At 40.5% G+C, this 20708-nt stretch overlaps 1 protein-coding gene across 2 annotated transcripts in view; it reads right to left on the bottom strand.

Annotated features, from left to right (window-relative positions):
• bach2b (BTB and CNC homology 1, basic leucine zipper transcription factor 2b) overlaps positions 1–20708 on the bottom strand; it is a 330691-nt gene that overhangs the window by 18425 nt on the left and 291558 nt on the right. For both annotated transcript variants that reach the window (XM_059981402.1, XM_059981401.1), the window contains exons 4-5: positions 17839–19344; positions 1229–1435 (exon numbers count right to left, since the gene is read on the bottom strand). In XM_059981402.1, coding sequence (XP_059837385.1) covers positions 1229–1435; positions 17839–19344 — 1713 coding nt within the window. The remainder of the gene's footprint in view (positions 1–1228; positions 1436–17838; positions 19345–20708) is intronic.

Here is a 20708-nt window from a genome sequence, read left to right as displayed (position 1 = left end):
ATTGCTTATAATAGAAACATGTTTAGAATACCAGTGACACTATATAATTTGTTATTAATGTGCCCTGAGGTTGATAAGGGTTTAACATATCTTAATGGTAAAATAAATTCCAAGATAACAGGATGGCACAGAATTGAGAGAGCTGCTGCCTCACATCCATCCAGCATTCTCTTTGACTTTCTACCATCAGGCAGGAGACTCCGATGCTTAAAAACAAGGACGGTCAGGATGGGAAACAGTTTCTTCCCCCAGGCCATTAGGCTTCTGAATTCCCTGCCACATTGCATTTAAAGTGTCACTGGTTAATCTGTTCTGTGCCATACAATATTCAATTTATGCACTTTGGTTTGTTATTTATACGTGATTCATCTGTAGATTTTATCCTTCCTTTCCTAAGATATTGTGTGTAATGTGTGTTATGTGTACTATTGTGCTTTACACCGTAGTCTGGGGAAACTTTGTCTTGTTTGATGGCATACATTTTTATAGCTAAATGACAATAAACTTGATTTGACTTGACTTGTCAGCTCCAAAGAACTAGGTTTAACTGTGATTTCCCGTGCTGTTGGTGTGGAGTTTGCACTTTATTCCTGTACCATACCGGTGTGAGTTTCTTTTAAGTACCCTGTTTTCCTCCTACATGACAAAATGTCTGGTGCTTCCCTGGTCATTGTGAATTTCCCCTTGTGTTCAGGAGAGTGATAGGATAAAACAGGTTAAGGTAGGACTGGGTGTAACAGTGGGTGTTTGATTGTTGGTCGTGGACTCAGTGGGCTGAAGCATGTTTGTGTGTTATATCTCACAAAGACATATCATTAGCAACACACACAAACTGCTGGAGGAACTCAGCCAGCATCTATGAAAAAACGGAAACAATTCACGTTTTTGACTGAAACCGTCAGGGCAGCCCTGATGAAAGGCCTCAACCCATAACGTTGACTGTTTACTCTTGTCCACAGATGCTGCCTCATCTGCTGAGTTCATCCAGCATTTTTTGTGTATTGCTTGGATTTCCAGCATCTGCAGATTTTCTCAAGTTTGACATATCGTTAGGCCAGTTTGAAGTCAATTATTTCTCTGTAGATTGGTGTCTAGATACAAATCCACGGCTCCTACCCAAGATCAGAATATAAGAATATTTTACTGCTGTAGCCAATTATAATGCAAGCAGTGAACAAAAATTCATCCAACTTTTCCAACAAATAGCTGGATTTAAATAAACACTCACCAACTTCTGAATTTCACATTCCAAATTCTGAATGCAGTCAAGTTTTCGCTTCCGACAACGCTGGGCTGCAATCCGATTTTTACTGCGCCGGCGGACATCATGAATAAACTCTAACTGCTCAGTGGTTAACTTGTGCATCTTTACCATCATTTGGAAATCATTTCTTGGAAGATCTGTGATTTGATCTATTGGAAAGGGGAGTTTAACCTAGAACACAAAGTAACATAAATTGGTCATCAAGTACATTGGAACAATCCACCTATAATAGTAATAGTTCCAATTAGGATAATTGTTAATTGAAAAAAGGGTACACTAAAATTAGTATAGCAGCATCACCACTATATATGCAGGTAAGCACTGTAAGTGTGAGTTATAGCTATAAGAAAAATCTGAAAAATTGGTAAAGCTACATTAGAAACACATCCAGTCACAAATACTGCAAGCCATATGAACCTGCAAAGTATTTCACAGCAATACCAGTTAGACTGGGAGTTTGGCATTTTACAGAGATGAGAAATCTCCATAATTTGCACACAAAGCCACGTTATCTTGCAATGCAGTCTCCAACCTGCAGGTGGCACTGGCAGAATGAACCATCATACACTGGATTGGAATAACAAAAGGTGGTTAATCACTTTTAATTATTATAGTGCAGTTCACAATCTTACAATAACGGTTCATCAATGCACAACAAAGCACTTTCTCTGACAATCAGAGAAGAGCAACTAGAAAGCAATTGTACACAGTCAGGGGAGTTATTTGGAAGAACTCCATTAAGTCAACTATCAGTAAATAAGTCTATGTAATATCATTTACTAGTTTTTGATCTATAGCGTTATTGGTCCTCTTAAAATGCTCACCCAAGTACTTGCTAAATGGGCTGAGAGTTTTTGTCTCCATTACCCTCTCAGCAGATAAATTATAGAACCCTCCATTCACCGGGTGAAATATTTTATTTAAATCATCCCCCTTCCCATCCTTCTACCATTTAAATTAAATCTATATTCTTTTAGTTACTGCAAGAGGAATTCTGTCTTTCCTGTTTATTCTGTGTAGGTCTGCACAGTTTAATAGACCTCAACTACATTTCTTTGTCTCCTACAGAATGAAGAAAACCACAGCAGCCAAGTCACTCTTCTGATAGCTACAATTCTTCAGTCCTGGAAATATCCTCATACATCTCCTTTTCTCTCTATTATTCCTGTATCATACTGACCAGAAATATAAACAATACTCAGTGTGACCTAACTAATGTTTTATAGAGTTTTAGGATGCCTTCTCTGTTTTTGTATTAATCGGCTGAGACACTAAAACAAGTATTCTATATCCCTGCTTATCTTAAACACAGATGCTGGAAATCCAGAGCAATACACACAAAATACCAGAGGAACTCAGCAAGTCAGGCGGCATCCATGGAGAGGAATAAATTTGGGCTGAGTCCTTCATCGATACTGGAAAGGGAAAGAAGCCAGTATAAGATGGTGGGTGGAGGGAGAGGGAAGGAGTACAAATTGACAGATGCCAGGAGAAACCGGGTGAGGGGGTGGGGAGAGAAGTAGAGGCTGGGGGATGATAGATCAGGGGTACCCAAGAGACCACGGACCCCTAGGTTAGTGGTAGGGGTCCAATGCATAAAGAAGGTTTGGAACCTTTGTGACAGATGCACATCCACCTTCTGCTGAAAACTGCACACACATCAACACTTAAAATATTGTACCATTTCATAAAAGTTTATTATTCCCACAATCCTGATTGAGAAGTTGCAGAATCTGGGCCTCTGTACCTCCTTCTGCAAATGGATCCTCGACTTCCTAAACAGAAGACCACAATCTGTGCAGATTGGTGATAACATTTTCTCCTCGCTGCCGATCAACACTGGTGCACCTCAGGGGTGTGTGCTTAGTCCACTGCTCTACTCTCTATATACACATGACTGTATGGCTTGGCATAGCTCAAATACCATCTACAAATTTGCTGACGATACAACCATTGTTGGTAGAATCTAAGGTGGTGGTGACAGGGTGTACATGAGTGAGATATGCCAACTAGTGGAGTGGTGCCGCAGCAACAACCTAGAACTCAATGTCAGCAAGACAAAAGAGCTGATTGTGGACTTCAGGAAGGGTAAGACCAAGGAACACATACCAATCCTCATAGAGGGATCAGAAGTGGAGAGAGTGAGCAGCTTCAAGTTCCTGGGTGTCAAGATCTCCAAGGACCTGGTCCCAACATATCGATGTAGTTATAAAGAAGGCAAGACAGTGGCTATACTTCATTAGGAGTTTGAAGAGATTTGGCATGTCAACAAATACACTCTAAAACTTCTCTAGATGTACTGTGGAGAGCATTCTGACAGGTTGCATCACTGTCTGGTATATCGGACTACAGCACAGGAGCGAAAGGAGCTGCAGAGCTGTAAATCTAGTCAGCTCCATCTTGGGTACTAGCCTACAAGGTACCCAGGACCCCTTCAGGGAGTGGAGTTTCAGAAAGGCAGCGTCAATTATTAAGGACCTCCAGCACCCAGGGCATGCCCTTTTCTCACTGTTACCATCTGGTAGGAGGTACAGAATCCTGAAGGCACACACTCAGTGTTTCAGGAACAGCTTCTTTTCCTCTGCCATCCCATCCCTAAATGGACATTGAATCTCTGGACACTACCTCACTTATTTTAATATACAGTATTTCTGCTTTTTGCATGTTTTTCAATCTATTCAATATATGTATACTGTATAGTAATTGATTTACTTGTTTATTATTTTTATTTTTTTCTCTCTCTTCTGTATTGTGTATTGCACTGAAAAGCTGCTGCTAAGTTAAGAAATTTCATGTCACATACCAGTGATAATAAACCTGATTCTGATAGTTAACCCTTACATACTGTTCATATTTTATACCTTCACAGTATGGTCTGGGTCAATTTTAACCAGACCCAAGAATCCCCTCGTAACAAGTGTCTATACCAAATTTTGAACCACAGATCTACTTAGAATGTATAAATCTGACATTAATAAATGGGTGATTAATCCTTAATTAATGTTTCAGAGATCTAAAATCCATTTCAATAGATACGGGTCAAAATTGACCCTGAACAGCCTCAATGTACAAAAATATAAAATTTTTAAACATTTTCATTTTTGTGCATTTTGGATCACTTTAGGAAAAGTTATCATATTTTGGCTTTAAAAAACGGCATTTAGGGTGTTTTTCCTGCTGTCAAATGTCAAAACGGGTCAAATTTGACCTGAACAGTACATAAGGGTTAACTACTTTTAAAATTCAATGGTTTACACAACGTAATGGTCTAAAATTGGCTGGAAAAGTTATGCTGAAATCACAACACCATGATTACAGGCTCATCTTTTATCAGTACAGTGTGAAGAAAAATGCAGGCATTAATTGTAAGAAAATAACAACAATTGAGTTGTCATTCTCTACAAATGGGTGGATGATCAGGTAGGAGATACAGAAGCCTGAAGGCACACACTCAGCGATTCAGGAACAGCTTCTTTCCCTCTGCCATCTGATGGACTTTGAAGCTTTGGACACTACCTCACTTTTTTAATATACAGTATTTCTGCTTTTGCACATTTTTAAAATAATTTATTCAATATATGTAATTGATTTACTTGTTTATTTATTATGTTTTATTTTATTTATTGTTATTTTTTTCTCTCTGCTAGATTATGTATTGCATTGAACTGCTGCTGCTAAGTTACAAATTTCACGTCACATGCCGTGATAATAAACCTAATTTTGATTCCGATTCTGATTTACAAGTTTCCACAACAGAGCTTGCTGCCAGTTTCCAAAGTGTCAGATATCCAAAGGATTTAAATTCTTTGTGGGAAGTTCAGGGTCCTGCCATGAGGACCATGTTAGTGCACTGATGATATAATAGGTGACCTCTATTCTTTACTTAGGAAGACCTCCTCCCATCAAGACATATGGCACCAATTTACAGGCTCATCTTTTATTAAGATTGTTAAACTACTGCCAAAATGAATAATATTAACATCAATGAATTTGAAGCTGCAAATCATTTAGGGTTTGGTTGTGGGAACACAAGTGTGTATTGTGCAGACAAACACACACAAAATGCTGGAGGAACTCAGCAGATCAGGCAGCATCTATGGAGATAACGTTTTGGACCAAGACCTTTCATCAGGTGAATAAGATGATGAGAGGCATTGATCCTGTGGATAGCCAGAGGCTTTTTTCCAGGGCTGAAATGGCTAACACGAGGGGGCATAGTTTTAAGGTGCTTGGTAATAGGTACCATGGGGATGTCAGCGTTACCCCTGACATCACACAGAGAGCGGCTGGTGTGTGGAATGCACTGCCAGAGGCGGTGGTGGAAAGCAGATAAAATAGGGTCTTTTAAGAGCTTCTTAGATAGGTACAGGTGTCCCCCGCTTTACGAAAGTTTGCTTCACGCCACTTCGCTTTTATGAAAGACCTACATTAGTACCTGTTTTTGCTAACCAAAAGAAATCCGAAGAGGATTTTTGCTTTTACGAAAAAAGGCGCCCACTTTAAACTTGTGTTTACCCCAAGAAAGACTACCATGACCGTGAAGCCTTGCATGAGCTGATGTGGGCGCAAGTATGCACGTGCCGATTTTTTCCTACAAATCTGGTTTTGGTCAAATCTTCCCGATTCTGGTAAGTGAAACTATACTGTACATACATTATTTCTACTTTATATAGGCTGTGTATTTATCATATCATTCCTGCTTTTACTATATGTTCGTGTTATTTTAGGTTTTATGTGCTATTTGGTATGATTTGGTAGGTTATTTTTTGGGTCTGGGAATGCTCAAAAATTTTTCCCATATAAATGAATGCTAATTGCTTCTTCATTTTATGTCATTTCGGCTTACAAACAGTTTCATAGGAATGCTCTACCTTCAGATAGCGGGGGAAACCTGTATATCGAGCTTAGAAAAATAAGGGGCTATATGCTAGAGTAATTCTAGGTATTCTCTAGAATAGGTTACATGGTTGGCACAGTATTGTGGGTTGAAGGGCCTGTAATGTGCTGTAAATTTCTTTGTTCTATATGGATGTTGTGCAGAATTTTAAGTTCTGGAATGTGTGGTTTTGGAAGCCAGGTATAAATGATAACATGTTAGAAAATTTAAATCTATTATTACAAGTTATACTGAGGAGGGAAAAAGATGGGAACTAAGACATTTCAGTAGTTGGCTTTAAAGATGAGAAAATCTGCAGAAGCTAGAAATCCAAGCAACACACAAAATGCTGGAGGAACTCAGCAGGCCAGGGAGCATCTATGGAAGAGAGAAAAGAGTTGATGTTTCAGGCTGGACCCTTCATTATGACTCGAAAAAAAGATGAGAAGTTAGAGCAAGAAGGTTGAGGGAGGGAAGGAAGAAGTACAAGGAGATAGGAGATAGGTGAAACTGGTAAAGGCAGAGGGGTAAAGTAAAGAGCAGGGAAACTGATAGGTGAAAGAGATAAAGGACGGAGAAGGGGGAATCTCATAGGAGAGATTAGCACACGTCAACCTTGCTAATTTCTCCAATCTTTTTTTAAAGAATGCTATTTTTTGCAGCTTCTCATTCAATCTGGACGTAGGAATTTTTCTGTCCTTTCTGTTGTGATGATGGGCACTGTGTAATTATTTAATTTCTCTGCTGTTTCTTTTTTTTGCCCAAGTGACCGGCGCTAACCTTTGCTAATCTTCTCCTTTTAAAGATTAAAGATTAGCTTTATTTATCATATGTACACTGAAACATCAAAACATACAGTGAAACACCCAACACAGTTGGAGGATGTGCAGGGGCAGCCTACAAGTGTCACTACGCTTCTGGTGCCAACAAGCAAGCCCACCACTTACTAACCCTCTCTAATCTATTGCCTTTGAATATGGGAGCACCCAAAAAAACCAGTTAGAATGCTCTCCACGGTACCTCTGTAAAAACTGTGTGAGGATCATTGGTATCATACCAAGCCTGATCAAACTCCTAGTGAAATATAGCTGTTGCTATGTCTTCTTTGTACTTGCATCAATATGTTGGGCTTAAGATAGATCTTCACAGATGTTAACACCCAGGAACTCACACCCAGGGGGAGGAGAACCAGCAAAAGATGATGGTCAGGTACGAAGATAAAGTGAGAGAGGGGCACAGGAATGGAGAATGATGAAGGAGAAGAGGGGGAGGGGCCATTACTGGAAGTTCGAGAAATTGATGTTCATGCAATCTGGTTGGATGCTACCCAGACAGAATATAAGGTGGTACTCCTCCAGCCTGAGTGTGGCCTCATCCTGGCAGCAGAGAGGGCCATGGACCTACATGTCAGAATGGGAGTGAGAAGTAAGAGTTGAAATGGATGGTCATTGGGAGATTCTGCTTTTTATGTTGGATGGAGTGAATGTGCTTGGCAAAGCGGCCTCCCAATCTACATTGGGGCTCACCAATGAACTACACTGGGAGCACCTAATCCAGTAGATGACCCCAAACAGACTCGCAGGGAGAGTGTCACATCACTGGAAGAACTGTTTAGGGCCCTGAATGGTAGTGTGGGAGGAGATGTAGGGCTTGTGTGCCATTTGTTCTGCTTAGTAAAATCAGATCGGGGAAATAAACTGCATTGGTGTTATACTTGTAATAATGCATTCAATTTGACAAGTACGATATAAAAATTGGTAGTGCTTGTGAGTTGTGACATCCAGCTGACTGATGGAACAATTGCAACATATAAATAAAGCTGGACAGCTATAAATTACTTAATGAAGACAGTTTAAGGGGAAGAAAATGATGGAGCTGATGGAGCAATATACATAAACTGAACTCTGAGACATGAGAGAGGGAATAAAAAACTGAAAGATAGACATGGTTCAGTGTGTAGAATGAAGAGAAGGCTGTGGGACTAAGCCGTTACTGAGGGTGTGCTGAAATACCCCAGTATAAGTTAAAAGTCGTGATGGAATAGAGTATGGAAAGCATCTGGGAAGGGATGAACTGTGATAGTTGAAAAGTTCAACTTACTACAAATTGACAGGGGCAACTATTTTCTTCTGGGAAGACAAGGAACGATTTTCCACAGTTAATGGAAGACTACTTTATGATTCAGTTTATGAAGGAAGCAGGGAAGGAAGGAAACACAATGTGCATGAGTTTTTAAATGCCAGTGAACATAATGCCATTGAATGTCTTGGAGAATTTATTCATATCCCAAACAAGACAGTCAAATTCATTTTCTGCATTTGTAATTACTCTCTGGGCATGTTTGGAACTTGTTGTAAGAGATAGAACCTATAAATCTGAGTATACCATTATTCCTTGTTACAAATTAGATTTGAATTTGAACAGGGTGTAGCATTCAGGCTGAGACACTTCTGTTACTGCAGGTTTCAATCACCATGAAAAGTAAAGATTAGCTTCATTTGTCACAAGTACATTGAAACATGCAGTGAATCTATAGCAACACATACAGAAAATGCTGGAGGAACAAAGCAGGTCAAGCAGCATCTATGAAAGTGAATGCTGAGTCCACGTTTAAAGCCAAGACCCTTCTTTAGTACTGGAAAGGAAGGGGGAAGATACCAAAATAAAAAGGTGGAGGGAGGGGAAAGAGGATGGCTAGAAGGTGATAAGTGATGCCAGCTGAGAAGGAAAGATAAAGGGCTGGAGAGTAAGGAATCTGTGAGGACAGCCCAGTGCAACAGAGGAGAAAGGGAAGGAGGAAGAGACCCATGGGAGGTGATAGGAAGGTGAGAAGACTTAAGAAGACAAGAGTGAGGAATCTGAGAAGAGGGGAGGGGAAGGGAAAAAATATTTTACTGGAAGGAGAAATTGATATTCATGTCATCAGGTTGTAATCTACTCAGACGAAATATAAGGTGTTGCTCCTCCACTCTGAGGGTGGCCTCATCTCATGGACTGACATGTAAGATCTTTAGTAGAGAAGATTTTGCAGATCTTGCACTGAGTCTTATTTCAGTGGTGGGCAAGTTGTTGGAGAAGATCCTGAGAAGCAGGATTTATGAGCATTTGTAGAGACATTATCTGATTAGGGATAGTCAGTAGGGCTTTGTCAAGGGCAGGTCATGCCTTACGAATCTCATTGAATTCCTTAAGGATGTAACAAAACACATTGACGAAGGTAGAGCAGAGGATGTAGTGTATATGGATTTCAGTAAGGCATTTGATAAGGTTCCCCATGTGAGGCTCATTCTGAAAGTAATGAGGCATGGATCCAAGGGGACCTTGCGTTGTGGATCCAGAACTGGCTTGACTACAGAAGGCAAAGAGTGGTTGTGGGTGGTTCATATTCTGCATGGAGGACGGTAACCAGTGTTGTTCTACAGGGACCTGTTCTGGGACCCCTCCTCTTTTTTTTCATAAATATTTTTATAAATAAACTGGATGAGGAAGGAGACGGGTGAGTGAGAAAGTTTGCTGATGATACAAAAAACTGAGGTGTTGCAGATAGTCTGGATGGTTGTCAGAGGTTAGAGCGGGACATCGATAGGATGCAGAACTGGACTGAGAAGTGGCAGATGGACTTCAAACCAGATAAGTGTGAAAGGGTTTATTTCGGTAGGTCAAATTTGAAGTCAGAATATAATATTAAAGGCAAGACTCTTGGCAGTGTGGAGGATCAGCGAAATCTTGGGATGCATGTCCATAGGACACTCAAAGCTGCTGTGCAGGTTGACAGTGTTGCTAAGAAGGCGTATGGTGTGTTGGCCTTCATCAACCGTGGGACTGAGTTCAAAAGGCATGAGGTAATGTTAAAGCTATGTAAGACCTTATTTAGACTCCACTTGGAGTTCTGCATTCAATTCTGGTCACTAAGGATGTAGATGCTATAGAGAAAGTGCAGAGAAAATTTACAAGGATGTAGCCTGGAATGGAGAGCATGCCTTACGAGAATAGGTTGTGTAAACTTGGCCTTTTCTCCTTGAAGCGATGGAGGATGATAAGTGACCTGACAGAGGTGTATAAGATAACGAGAGGCACTGATTGTGTGGATAGTCAGAGGCTTTTTCCCAGGGCTGAAATGGCAAATATGAGAGGGCATAGTTTTAAGCTGCTTGGAGGTAGATATAAGGGGGTTGTCAAAGTTAAGTTTTTCACACAGAGACTGGTGAGTGCATGGAATGTACTGCCAGTGAAGGTGGTAGAAGCGGATACAATAGGCTCTTTTTAAGAGACTCTTAGATAGGTATATGGAGCCTAGAAAATAGAGAGCTATTTTCTCCTTCTATTTTAAATAAAGGGTGGAAAGAAAATTCTGGGCAGTTTCTAGAGTAGGTTACATGGTCAGAACAACATTGTGGATCAAAGGGCCTGTAAGGTGCTATAGATTTTCTATGTTTCTATCTTGTAGTGATTAAAAACTATAAGGACTTGTGCCATTAATCTGATATATCTGTCTGGAAGGCCATGAATTATTTATTGGAGAACTATCAAGAGAGTAAGTTGACAGAACAATGTAGATAAACGAGAGCACTGTTGCGCCTTAGCTTGCAAAAGCCTTAAGTGTACCCTTAAGTGTAGCTTGACCCTAGCTCCAAAGATGTGACTATCCGAGCACTGAATGAGTTCAACACTTGCAAGGAGTTTCATCCTGGTGCTCTTAACAAAGGCATCAATGAATAACACACAAAATGTTGGAGGAACTCAGCAGACCAGGCAGCATCTATAGAAAAAGGTACAATTGACGGTTCAGGCCGAGACCCTTTGGCAGGACTGGAGTAAAAAGATGAGGAGTAGATTTAAAAGACATGGGAGGGGAAACCTGGAGGGAGAGGGATTAAGTAAAGAGCTGGGAAGTTGATTGGTGAAAGAGATACAGGGCTGGAGTAGGGGGAATCTGACAGATGACAGAAGGCCATGAAAGAAAGTAAAAGTGGGAGGAGTACCAGAGGGAGGTGATGGGCAGGCAAGGAGATAAAATGAGAGAGGGAAAAGGAGATGGAGAATGGTGAAGGAGAGGGGTGGGGGGGCTTTACTGGAAGTTCATGAAATCAATGTTCATGCTATAATGTTGGAGGCTACCCAGACAGAATATAAGGTGTTGTTCCTCCAAACTGATTGTGGCCTCATCGCGGCAGGACAGGAGGCCATGGATTGACATATCAGAATGGGAAGTGGAAATCAATGAGTAGTTGGAAAAGTAGCTATAAAATTAACATTTCATAAAAGAGTGAAAATAATTGCTGAGCTCAGCAACATGAAATTTTCATATTTAGTTGAGAGATCTATGAGGTCATAGTGTATACTAGAATTTTTGTTTAACCTTTGGAGATAGAGAATAAAAAATGAGGCACAGAAATGAGTAACAACAGCGTGCAGAACGAGGAAGGTTCTAGAACAGTTACTATCCTTCAACCATCAGGCTCTTAAACAAAAAGGGATACCTATACTCACCCACTGAGATGTTCCCAGAACCTATAATCTCGCTTTAACTTGTTATTTCATGCTCTCATTATTTAATGCCATCTATTCATATTTGTATTTACACAGTTTGTTGTCTTCTGCACTCTGGTTGGTTTTTAATTGCTCCTGTTATAGTTATTATTCTATGGATTTGCTGAATATACCCACAGGAAAATGAATTCCAGGGCTGTATGTGATGACACATATGTACCTCGATAATAAAACTCACTTTGAACTTTTTTGTCCCTTTCTAATTAAACATTCACTGAGCCTAGATCTCTGAATGTTGCTGGTGGGTTCAACTGCTTCAGTGGTGGTAAATCCCAGTTTTCATACATGTCTAGTGACACATGAAAGCCCAGAACATAACAACAAATTTGGAGCAGGATTTAGAGATGCCCTTTATTTTGAGGGATAAGGAGTATGTTATGAGTTAAGACGTTTTGTTTAAGGTTAATGTTCTTAATTAAAAATGCATTATTGAACTCAATTTTTTTACATGTTAAAAAATTGTTCTTCAACTTCAAGTGATTCTGCAGATGCTGCAAATCCAGAGTAATACACACAATGCTGGAGGAAGTCAGCAGGTCAGGTAGTATACAGTATATGAAAGGGAATGAACAGTCGGCATTTCGGGCCGAGACCCTTCAATCAGGACTGGATAGGAAGGGGACTTCCTCCTTCCTATCCAGTCCTGATTAAGGGTCTCAGCCAAAATGTCGACTGTTCATCCCCCTTCACAGATGCTGCCTGACCTGCTGAGTTCCTCTAGTATTTTGTGTGTGATATTCTTCATTAATAGTCTTACTTGGCAGAGCTATGATGACCCTAGACAGCAACTTCTTTGAGCTCATCTGAAAAAGTCTCTCTACCCTTTATTAGAGAGAGAGTGAAAGGCTGTGGCATGTCGAATTATCAGATGAACTATTAGTTTCTGCTGATCATGGTCTTTCTTGGGGCTTTGCTTTATGGGTGGATGGGGCTGATGCTTTTTTTTGTGATGTTAGTGGGGGAGGGGGAGGGTAATTGCTTTGCTGCTGCTTGTGCGTGGGAGGGGGGAGTAGGGGGCTTTGGGGTTCTGTCACTCATTCTTTGGGGTACTTTTCTGTTTTCGTGGATGTCTGTGAAGAGCAAGAATGTCAGGTTGTATATTGTATACATTCTCTGATATTAACTATTGAACTGGCCAGGGCACAGTCACCATGAGGGAGAGGCCACTGAACTCCAGGATATAGATTTAAACAGGCTCACCCTGACCATGTAAAGGTATTGGCTTGGGGGGGCGGGGGGACCGTGGACAGGGCAGTGATTCCAAGTTGTTCTCTGGTCCTGCATAATCCAGTCCCTCATATGCTTATATAGATCTCTCCAAAATTTCTGTTAAAATGGAAAATTGTTGTTTTTTTCTGAAGCTTCAGGTTATTTGTAAGTTCTCATTTTGGCAACGATGAATTCCACTGTTTAGAAATCACTGGTTTCTGCTCGGGAGATGTTTTTCTGATACGTCTCCCATTATGGTACTATGAGTCATAAACTTTAGAAGCCTGATTTAGAATGGAAATAAAGATTAATGTGAACAATTAATGACAACCAGATTGGAAAAAAACAGCAATACTTTCATAGCTGGCTGCAAATCAGCATTAATCTGCTTCTGTCCTTATATACAGGACAGGGATTTTAGCTCAATGCCTGCAGTCAAATTTATTAATGTGCATGATATTTTGGTTTAAATACAACTTCAATATAAATAAAGAACCAGGAGCCAAAATAACTCAGCAAGCAGCTCTTGGCCAAAGTTTCTTAAACTGAAGCACAGGGACATTTCAAGATAGATCCACTTTGATTCAGAACTGTCAGGTCATGAACTGCTTCCAAAACATGGAATTACTGCGTTTTGTTGTTTGATATCGTGAGGTCTGTTGTGACAAAGCATTTTCCCTTATAAGCCATCCAGGTTTAGAAAGATTTAATGCAATTAATATAAACATTTTATAACAAAAGGAAGAAATACTTTATTTCTGATAACTGAAGTTTCCAGTTTGTGTTGTTAATATATGGCTTCCAACACAATTTGGTATTTACCAGAAATCTACAATCTGTAGAATCTGGGCTGAATGGGATGTCCAGGAAAGGGTAGCACCTCTGGTGAAAGAGCTTGTCGTGTCCATTCTGGGCAGCTCACTCAGCTCTCACCTGTGGATCCAAGTACCTGTTTGCCTGTGGAAGTGGCCACACCCCAGTACACAACATTAACATGTGGGCTAAACCAGGTGAGGGTAGTCAGCAGCCTCGTACTCTGGTGAGAAAGGGACATGCCTGTCCTAGCATGCAAAGTCAGCTCCGGTGGACTGGGCGGATGAAATCTAACAGCTAGGAAGGTGGTTCTGCAACGCTCCATGGAGAGTGAAGAGAATGACAAGACACAGAAGTTACCATGGTCGTCCACTAAAACCAAAAGAGACCCCGGGTTGTGACACTTGTTCGTACCACTGGACCCAGACTTCTGAGGTCGAGAAAGTGGAACTGCCCCAGTGCAACGTTAAAACTTAAAAAACTCTCCTACACAGGGTTTCTGTCATTGTCAGATACAATGGAGAACCACCAAAGCAGACAATCTGTATAACTCACTTTAAGTATGTTGACAATTCATGCTGACACCTTGATTTAAATTCAGAGTCTTACTCTGTGTGAACAATGCTATTCATGTGCGCTAAATCCAGTCAACATAATCTGAAAATTTCAATAATTAATAAACAGGAATAAACAGCGTTTCTGGCCAGGACTGGAAAGGAAGGGAGATAGAAGCAAGAATAAGAAGGTGGGAGAGGGGAATGAGTACATGCTGGCAGGGGATAGGTGAAGCCAGGTGAGGGGTAAGATGTGTGACTGGAGGAAGGGAGGATGAAATGCTGATGACTATATCAATTATTTGTAAATCTATATTACGAGATTTGGTGTACAAGATGATAAAAGGCATAGATTAAGTGGACAGTCAGAGGCTTTTTTCCAGGACTGAAATGGTTATGAGGGTACTTAATTTTAAGGTATTGGGAGGAAAGTATGGGAGAATGTCAGATGTAGGGTTTATTTACATAGAGTGGTAAGTGCATGGAACTCACTGCTGGGGTGGTGGCAGAAGCAGATACTCTTAGATAGGCACATGGATGAAGTAATGATGGATGTCTACTCTGTGTGGGAGGGAAGTGTTAGATTGGTTTTGGAGTAGGTTAAAGGGCCGAAGGGCCTGTACTATGCTGTATTGTTCTATAACTATATAAAATTCAGAAAAAAAACAATCCCCATTGGGCCCTGCCCATTTACTGACAGTTTCTCCCCCTCCTCCACAATGTATTGTTTTCAGTCTAACGTGTTGCTATTTTTAACCTCATTCTCCTTCTTCAGCCTATTGACATGTACTGTATTTATTTATAGTTCAGCAGAAATAATGACTAGCTTGGTAAAAAATGCACATATGCAATTTCAAAAATTTCAGGCTTTCGTTTAGTGCTCTGCCCTACGTGAGGGTTCCATCCATTAAACACCTACAACAAAGATCATTGTACTATTTTCTGACAGATTAGGGATGTTCATTCTACTTTGACAATTTTACAATCTAATTGCCAAACAGCAGACAGTAGCAGCAATATTACAATACTCTCCCATTGTCAAAAATATTACCTTTTACAGAAGAACTAATATCAATGAAAAACAGGGGAAAAATATTTTTTCAGATATTTTTCACATAGTGGTCTTAGGATTGTCCAATTCTTCTGCAAACACTATGTAGAACTAATTTTGGGTATGTTGACATTTGAAGCTATCACCCTGATCTTAATTCATAATCATATTCTGTGCAAACAATGCTATTCGAAGGAGCCTTATTTATCCACTGCTTCACAATGGGTCACAATTTTAAAGAATTATTTATCACAAGTACACTGAAACATCCAGTTCCGACATGTTTGTTCATGGCCTCCTCGTGGCAAGGTGAGACCATCGATGGACGAGCAACATCTTATATTCTGTCTGGATACCTTCCAACCAGATGGTAGCAATATTGCTTTCTCCTTCCAGTGAACAACCCCCAACCCCCATTCTCTACTCTGATCTTTAGGTTATGTGGTCGGCACAACATTATGGGACGAAGGGCCTGTAATGTGCTGTAAATTTCTATGTTCTTTCACCTCTTCTCACCTGCCAATTACTCCCCACCCCCCCACCCCCGGGTCCCCTCCTTGTTCCCACTGTCCACTTTCCTGTCCTATCAGATCCTTTCTTCTTCAGCACTTGACCTTTCCCACCCACCTGGCTTCACCTATCATTTTTCAGCTAGATTCCTTTTCTTCCCATCCCCGCCACTTTTTCATTCAGGCATCTTCCTTTTTCATTCTCAGTCCCAAAGATGGGTTTAAGCCCGAAATGTTGATTGTTTATTTCTTTCCATAGATGCTGCCTGACCTGCTGAGTTCCTGCAGCATTTTGTGAGTATTGATCCAATGAAATGCATTGTTTGCGTCAATGTCCAACACAGTCCAAGCTGTGCTGAGGGCAGCCTGCAAGTGTCATGATGCTTCCTGTGCCATCATAGCACACCCATAACTTACTAAGCCTAACTGAAATGTGGGAGGAAACCAGAGCACCTGAAGGAGATCCATGTGATCGGGGGAGAACTCAGAGAGTGGCAGGTATTGAACTCTGATCTTAAAGCTGGTGCTTTAAAGCATAACAAAAGCTGCTGGCTATCATGTCACTTTTAAATATTACAGTTAAAATTGTGAATCACTTATGGTTAAGACATTACTTATAATTTATGTTTTCTTCAACCTTTTCAAGGTATTAAAAATCCCACTGCCTGCAATACTGACGATGAATGGAAACATCTGTGTATTATTATGACAGGCCACTGTCATATCTGTCTGTGGCCCCAGTGCAGTCACTGTTCATGGGTGCTTGGTTCCACTTCTAGAACAGTGGACCATGTCCCAGATGGCAACAAGAAGGCTGGTTGAGATAGGTCCGCTGGTTGAGTGGTGTTGCATCATCAACTTCACACTCAATATCATTAAGATATGAGCATTGTTTGTGGACTGTAGGAAAAGGCCAGACCACCTTACCATGTGGGACCTTGTCGAAGGCTTAGCACAAGATAGAAAAAAACTGTTTTTCATAAGAACTGGATTTGCAGTCACATCTTCAGTCTATGAAAATTGCAAATTTAATGAAGTACACTTCACTTCAGGTTGTTTTGCTATATTAAATGTTCTAAATAAAAGGACTTTGTTATACTTTTTCAAACACATAACAATATCAATACTGACTCAACCTGGAGGTTAACCTTTAGGGTATTTTGCACAAGGACTCCCAAGTCCCTTTGCATCTCTGCATTTTGAATTCTCTCCCCATCTAAATTATAGTCTACCTGTTTATTTCTTCCACCAAAATGCATGACCATACACTTTCCAACATTGTATTTTATTTGTCACTTCTTTGCCCATTCCCCTAAACTATCTAAGTCTCTCTGTTTCCTCAACACTACCCACTCCTCCACCTATCTTTGTATCATCGGCTCAACAACAAGCTGTTCTAAAAAGCCATCCCTTACACATTCTACAAATACTCTCTTTTAATGTATGAATTACTTAATCATATTGTAGTGGTGCCAACTAATCAGGCAATTGTGTAAATATGGTTAGTATTTTTAGGGAATTATTTTTGCCTCGGTTCCTGGCAGCTTAGAGTCAGTGGCCAAAGACCATCCACTTGTCACTATCCTCCGTGGCATCAAAATACTGTTACTGATACAGCTGGACAAAAATATCAATGTTTTAATATTGACACGAATGCTGAACCATATCACATCAACACTGCTTGAAAGGTGAACAAATCCGTTAATGCCTTCACTAAAGCATAGGAGACATGGGTTTGCCAGAAGTGTTTTGTTAACACACATTACCACACATATTGAGGGTGATTTCCATTCCAATGGTTTTTTCCCTTCTCTGTTACCACTTCCCACTCAATACTTGACGCTACCTTGCTCTGACTAGGTCTGATGTGGAACTAAATATTGCAGAAATTCAAATGTGCCTATTAACTCCCTATGAGATGAATATAAACCTTGTAATATGGGCAGTGCATGCATGGTAGTCCCAGTTCAAAGAACACAGAGAAATATTTTATTAAAATATTGCTACTTTACCTCATTTCCCCTCTCTCGAGTTGAGCATGACTCACTATCCCCTTCTGAAAATGACCCAGATTCATCACTTGAGTTGGTGCCGTAGGACTGTTCACATTTTAATGGCGGCTTACACTGGCTGTACATTGCATCTCCCATTATGCTGAGGTCTTGCTGCTCTGCAGATAGAAAGCGGGTTCCTTGTGAGCAGGGAGAAGTGGACAGCTCAAATTGAGGCAAACTGCAAGGGGAACCACCACTTCCATCTTCAGGAAAAGAGTAGGAGGAGCAGGAACTTGAAGTTCTGGTTCTGGTCTCAGAAGGAGGGGATCGGGGGCACACTTTAATTGGCACTGGGCAGCTGGTGTTACATGTGGATCGAATTCTACAAGAATTCAATGGTAATAAAGGCTCCATTGAAAGTCCAGCAGAAGGACAAGTCTGTGAACATGGGAGCGACTGGCTAGTACCAGTCCACAAACCCTTTGGCACATTTTCAGTGAGCTCACTTTCTAGTGAACTACCACCGGGATACGAATGTGCAGCAGGAGCGTCCAAGGTACCAGAAGAAAATATTACACTCTTTCTATCTGACTCCAGTTCTTGCTTGCAAATCACTTCACAAGATGGTGCAGCAATAAAGCCACTGCAATCTTTTTGCGGTGTGCAAGGTAGTCCAGAGTTCACACTGTAAGGCCTGTATTCTGTTTTGAGGTCACCCTGAGTCATTCCCTCTTCGAGGGAACAAGATGTTCTGGTGTTGAAGGCTTGTTGCAGTGGACTTTGTCTCTCAGTAGATTCCATATCAGTCTTTTTCGTGAATCTCGAACAAGGGGGCGTTTTACTGGAAGGTCTGTCAACACACATTGGACTCAATTGTTTAAGATCCATTTCCTTCTCCATGATAGCATGATCCATTGCATTGGATTCAACTCCAGATAAATGCTTTTCTCCGGCGGTTTCTGATGCCTGTGGTTCGATTTTTATTTGTGCCTTGCTGTATCCTTGGGTTTGGGCATGGACTGAGCGGTCTTCTCTAAATGTGCTTTGAAAACCTGAGGTACTAGTTTGTGGTGTGCTATTGATATGCTTTGTGCAGGCCAGTTGATATTTCCTGTATTTTGGGCAGCGTCCCATATCATCACTCGATGTCACGGGAATGGATATCACAGCCGGTTCCTTCTCAGATAACCTTGGAGATGTCTCACATCCAAGTGTCTCATCACACATTATTTCCTTCGAACAGGTGATCTTATGGGTCTCAGACTGCATGTGCTCTTCCTCACCTTCAGAGTTCCCGTCTTCTTGTTCATCGGACTGCTGGAAAGTTGACATTTTGGTGTAAAAGATAAAGCCATCTTTCTCATTAAAGAGCTGAGCTTCAAGGAAACGGAAGCAGGAGTCCTCCAGATTATGCATGTGCAGGACTTGAGCACAATGCATGACCTCTTGAATGTTGTCTCTGCTGAGTAATAGCTTAGCAGTGTAGGCAAACTGTAACAATGGGCTAAATCCTCTGGCGGTGACCTACAAAACAGGGAAATTGCCAGCATTACTATCAATAGTGCTATTGTCCAAAATACTTCAAGTGTAGTTAGGATGTCTGACAGTTCTAATGTTCAATAACAATTACACAAAACTGTCAGTTAATATTTTGTTGTGTCAATGGCGAATATTTTCTTTATTTAATTTAAAAGGCAGAAAATCTACATGTAATAATGAGAGATTTTATTTTTAAAATGCATTGGTGAAAATTATACAAGATATGGCATTTCAAATTATTATTATGCTTATTAGACAATAATGACACAGAAGTGCTTCAATGCATAAGAATGCTTACTTCACTCGACTGTCATAAAATGTTAAGGTTTAAACAGATAACCAGAAGTTCCAATTTTTATCTAAATGCTTACTCTAATTCCCTGGAAGAGTGTTTGATAAAGATCTATTTGCTGAAGAGTTTTGAGAAACTATGGCAGAAGTAATAATTTCTACACAAATTTTATCTCTCCAGAGTTAAAGCCTTTTTATGTTCACCTAAAAAGTGGGTTATACAATCTTATTCTTTTTCTGATTTAATAGAAAACTAATATATCATTCAAATACATTTTCAGGAATTAAAATGATCAAAAAACAAATTATCTCCTACTTCTCATTCCTCTCCTAGTGATGTTGGCTCCTTTCTTGTAACATTACCTGCCTCCAACAACTCAATGTCCATTTCCTTTCAATCCCCATTCCCATTCCAACATGTCAGTCCATGGCCTCTTCTACTGCCAAGATGAGACTGCTCTCAGGTTGGAAAAGCAACACCTCATATTCCCTCTGAGTAGCCTCCAATCTGATGGCATAAACATAAATTTCTCAAACCTGGTGATTTCTCCACCTCCCACTTCTCTCTTCTTTCATTCCCCATACTGGCTCCCCTCTCATCTCTTCTCGTTTCCTTACCTACCTATCATCTCCCACTGGTGCCTTTCCTCACTCTCTTTTTTCCCACAATCCACCTGGCTTCACCTCTCACCTTCCAGCTTGTACTGCTTCCCCTCCACCCAATCTTCTTATTCTGGCTACTTCCTCCTTTCTTTCTAGTCCTGATGAAGGGTCTCGGCCTGAAACGTCGACTCTCTATTCCTTTCTATAGATGTTGCCCAACCTCCTGAGTTCCTCCTGCATTTATGTGTGTTACTCTGTCCATTTCCTATCAATTCTTCGCTTCAAGAACCTCAAAACAAATTTCCTCTCATGTTAGGTCATGATACGCTGATCTTCTTCTTATCCTACCACAAAAATACCATAATCCTCCAAAATCCTCCATTGTGGGTCAAAAACCTAATGTGTTTTATTTTAAATGTTGCAGAGGAAAATCTGATCAAACTCATCTGTAAAAA

This window comes from Hypanus sabinus, chromosome 10 (assembly GCF_030144855.1).
Source record: "Hypanus sabinus isolate sHypSab1 chromosome 10, sHypSab1.hap1, whole genome shotgun sequence".
Taxonomy (NCBI): Eukaryota; Metazoa; Chordata; class Chondrichthyes; order Myliobatiformes; family Dasyatidae; genus Hypanus; species Hypanus sabinus.
Note: the sequence above shows the minus strand (reverse complement) of the source record. Positions and strands in the feature narration are given on the sequence as shown.